General features: G+C 35.5%; 1 protein-coding gene across 1 annotated transcript; it reads left to right on the top strand.

The window, feature by feature from the left end:
* Positions 1-1,695: 1,695 nt before the first annotated feature.
* TMEM167A (transmembrane protein 167A) lies at positions 1,696-1,805 on the top strand (the record flags this gene model as incomplete). The annotated part of the gene is made up of 1 exon (XM_010084497.1): positions 1,696-1,805. A coding segment is annotated over one exon (110 nt), but the record flags the coding sequence as incomplete, so codon positions are not given.
* Between the last annotated feature and the right edge of the window lie 1,827 nt (positions 1,806-3,632).

Below are 3,632 nucleotides of genomic sequence, written 5' to 3'. Positions count from 1 at the left end.
TGCTGTTAATGCAATATTGAAATGAAATATTGTGATGTGCTTTTATAATTCTCCTTAACTATTTAGAGAAATTTGATTATCAGACCTTCAAAACATTAGAGTTTTGTGACACAGGAAGAAAGTGCACTTAGATCAACAGAGATGTGCCTCACGCTATGGAAATAGGAGCTCTGATGTTCTGCTTGAAGAAGGAAACTGCAGTGTGATATCCCTTCATAAGTGCTAAGTATTTACACTTAATTAAATACACTACTCAGCCTTCTGGGCTCAGCAGTATGAAAAATATGAGATATTTAGACACAAATTCATCATAACTCCAGAATGAAGAGTGAGTTTATTGTATTTGCTTTGCCATTTTTTTTTTTGGAGTTCAGACTAAATAGGATTTGCAGATAGGGGTAGCTGGGCAAAGAGAAAATAAGGCTGTTTGAAGCAGGCAATTACCGAGCATGCTACCTGGTACAATTAAGCAGACTAAAATGTCAGTTGAGACATGCTAAGTTAAAAAAACCTGAAACAATAAAACTGCAGCTTCATGCAGCTGGATTATTTTCACATTGTAAGACAAACCTGAGTCTCAGATTTGGGACTAGTTATTAGAAGCTACAAGCCACAAAGACTATGGGCAAATATCTCTGCTAAAAATTCCAGTGAACCTATTGAGAAAAAAAATGTTGCTGGTGCATTATTTATTGTAATGGTGATGTGGCACTTGCTGAAAATCAGCATCAACCATCTTTCTTCCAGATTTTGTTCTTGGTTATGGAGTTAGAGCAGTCCTTGCATGAGTACCTTCTCTCCCCCGTAATGTTTATTTCTGGAGAAGATTGCTTTACATAAGCAATGATAGTTGCTTATAAGTTACAAGTTAATAACTAAAGAACATATTGGCCACAGAAGACAGACTTCAGTTTAAAAAGCAATGGTTGTGAGATGCATTTATGACATTTTACTGATATTTAAAAATTTAGCGAATAGACAGATATTGTAGCAGTTTCTCAAGAATTGTTTCTTCTTATTGCTAGTAAGCAGATTAGTTGAACTGTCAAACTACAGATTTTTATTTCTCCTTCCTAAGGCAATTCCTTCTTTCGTGCAGTATTTTCTGTATAACTATCACTTTAAAAAATTCATTTATAGTAAAGATGTTTTTAAATTAAAAATCAAAAGATGATTTGAAAATAAAATCTGTTATCTTTTAGTAGTTCAGGTGGGTTTAATTGCATATATTTCTACAACTCTGTTGAATTTTGGCTGTAGTCTTCATAAAGCAGTGTATTAGCAATCTCATTATTCTCTGTCTTGGCTGCCACTGGTTTAGTTATCAAATACTCTTCACATCCACGTTCACCACCACCACCATATTCTATTACTGCAAACCGCAGTTACACTTATTCTTGGCCAAAAAGGAACATCCCTTTTCTGTAACTCTTAGGTTGCTGCTAATGGGTTTCCACAAACTGGCTTTGGAACAGGTGCCTGCGAGCAAAACTGTAGGGTTACCATTTTGCCTGCTGTTTGTTTACCCTTCTTGGGCTGGATTGTGTGCAACATGCTGTTAAAAAAGAGTGTCTGGCTCACTGGCATTGTAGGTTTCCTTTTTGTTTTTGATGGGTGTTGTCTAGGGCATCACTCATTTTCTTCAGCTTTTGTACTGCAAAGATGTAATTTTTCTTTTCTGATTTTCTTCTATAGTCTGCCATCTTCAACTTTCAGAGTCTACTGACTGTAGTGTTGCTGCTCATATGTACCTGTGCCTATATCAGATCCTTGGCTCCCAGCTTACTGGACAAAAATAAAACTGGGTATGTAGTCTGATTATTTTAAAGATACACAAGCTGCTTGGTTTTAACTGCCACGTTTTACTCTTATGTTCTAATGATGTGTGGTAACACAAATCTTATTTTGAAAAAGTTCTCTCTTCTTTAAAGATAAAAATTTTCATTTTATACCTTACAATATAAGGTAATAAGGTACTCACAAGCATTTAGCTGCAATTTTTTAGTAAGAATTTACTAACAAAGCCACGTAATATTGCTTTATTAGTTATTTTCTAGACTTGCAACTTTTTCATTAGAAACTTACTAAAGATACACATATGAGTGACAGAAAGAAAACATTTTCCTACATGCAGCTATTGCTGTAATAATTTATTATTTTATTCTTAAGGCTGGATAAAAAACATAAACAGCAGAAACTGTCTGTTTTCAAAATAGGTGTTTTGGAAGTATGAGTTCGAAACTGCTTCAGCGATAGTCTGTAACTAAAAAAAAGTCAAACTTTTTTAAAATAGTCAACACTATCCTTCTCCATGGTCTCTTTAAATCATTTTTTCTATTCTTTAAGGAATTTGTAGAAGAGTTTTTGAAAGCTTATACAAAACCTGACCTATGCGGGTTTTTTGTCCTTTGGTCACTATAACTTCATCTCTCACTTTTATTCCTAAAGCATATGTTACTAGTTGACCAATGTTTTTCTTCTTTGTGTTTCCAATTCTCCTGGAATGTGCTTAATGTTTCTGGGCCAGTACTGCTGCAAAACAATTCTTCTCTACCCTGCTCAGCAGTGCAATTGTTGGGGTGGTGGGAGATGGGGACAGCCACGGAGCCACATCTGTGCCTCAGTTATGTTCTTAATACTGGTTCATCTTTTGGCTTACTAGTTTTCTTTGTGCTACAAAGGATGTGACTGGATGTTGGGTGTAATCAGCAGTATGCAGAACTGTGATTTAAATGCTGTGGTTTTAAAGTAACGGTTGGGCAATTTTGACTTAGAAACCACTGAGGCTGTCCGTAGTATTTCACTAATACTGTGAGCTAAGGTTAATACAAAGGAAATAATATTTATAGAAGTAGGAGGTAATTCTAGCTGGTAATGTTCTATCTGGAAAAAAACAGACAGGCTTTTGGGCATTGGGTGTTTGACTTGTCCACTTTTTCCATTAGATCATTTGCTGTTAAAGAAAATGTTTTTTTTCCCTGCATTGCTTCTGTCATTTCTGCATTTAATTTTCAGAAAAGTGTCAAGTTTTAAGTAGACTCTTGCCACCAAGAACCACTGGGTGTTCATGTTCTGAAAACCTACATTGTAATTGATCTCTGTAATTGCCATTTTATCACACAGGGTTTCTTTTAGCCATGTAAGATACCTGCCGTACACTAGCTTGTTTTTCAATTTGGAATTCTAACATGAAAATGCTTGTGTCCTTTCATATGGGGCCGTAAGGTTGCCACTGACATGAGAGATTTATTTGGTAAAAGTAAAGATGGAAAGAAAGGATGGCTTCATGAAGGACTCGGGGTGGCAGGGAATTTGAGTGTCTGCTAGTGGAAGATAACACAATAGTCAATGAGGTATACACAGTAAGAAGTAAGAATATTTATTTTACTGATTAAAATTTTAGTGCTGTTTTTGGCAAGGAGCATTTCCTTTAATCTGGAGCTACTCTGTTTATTCTTCAGGCAAATATGTCTGGAGTACAATAGAACTCTCTTCATAAAATGTTTTCAAAGGGTGCTGACACAGTGTAGGAGTTGGGTGTTTGATCTGTAGGTTTGTATTTATATAGATGTTGGACATACTATTTTATCTTTGTTTTATATGTACGTATGCAGACTGCTTTGTACTGGAGA

This window comes from Pterocles gutturalis, unplaced genomic scaffold, assembly GCF_000699245.1.
Source record: "Pterocles gutturalis isolate BGI_N339 unplaced genomic scaffold, ASM69924v1 Scaffold52340, whole genome shotgun sequence".
Classification (NCBI taxonomy): domain Eukaryota; kingdom Metazoa; phylum Chordata; class Aves; order Pterocliformes; family Pteroclidae; genus Pterocles; species Pterocles gutturalis.
This window is presented reverse-complemented; position numbering and strand designations above follow the sequence as displayed.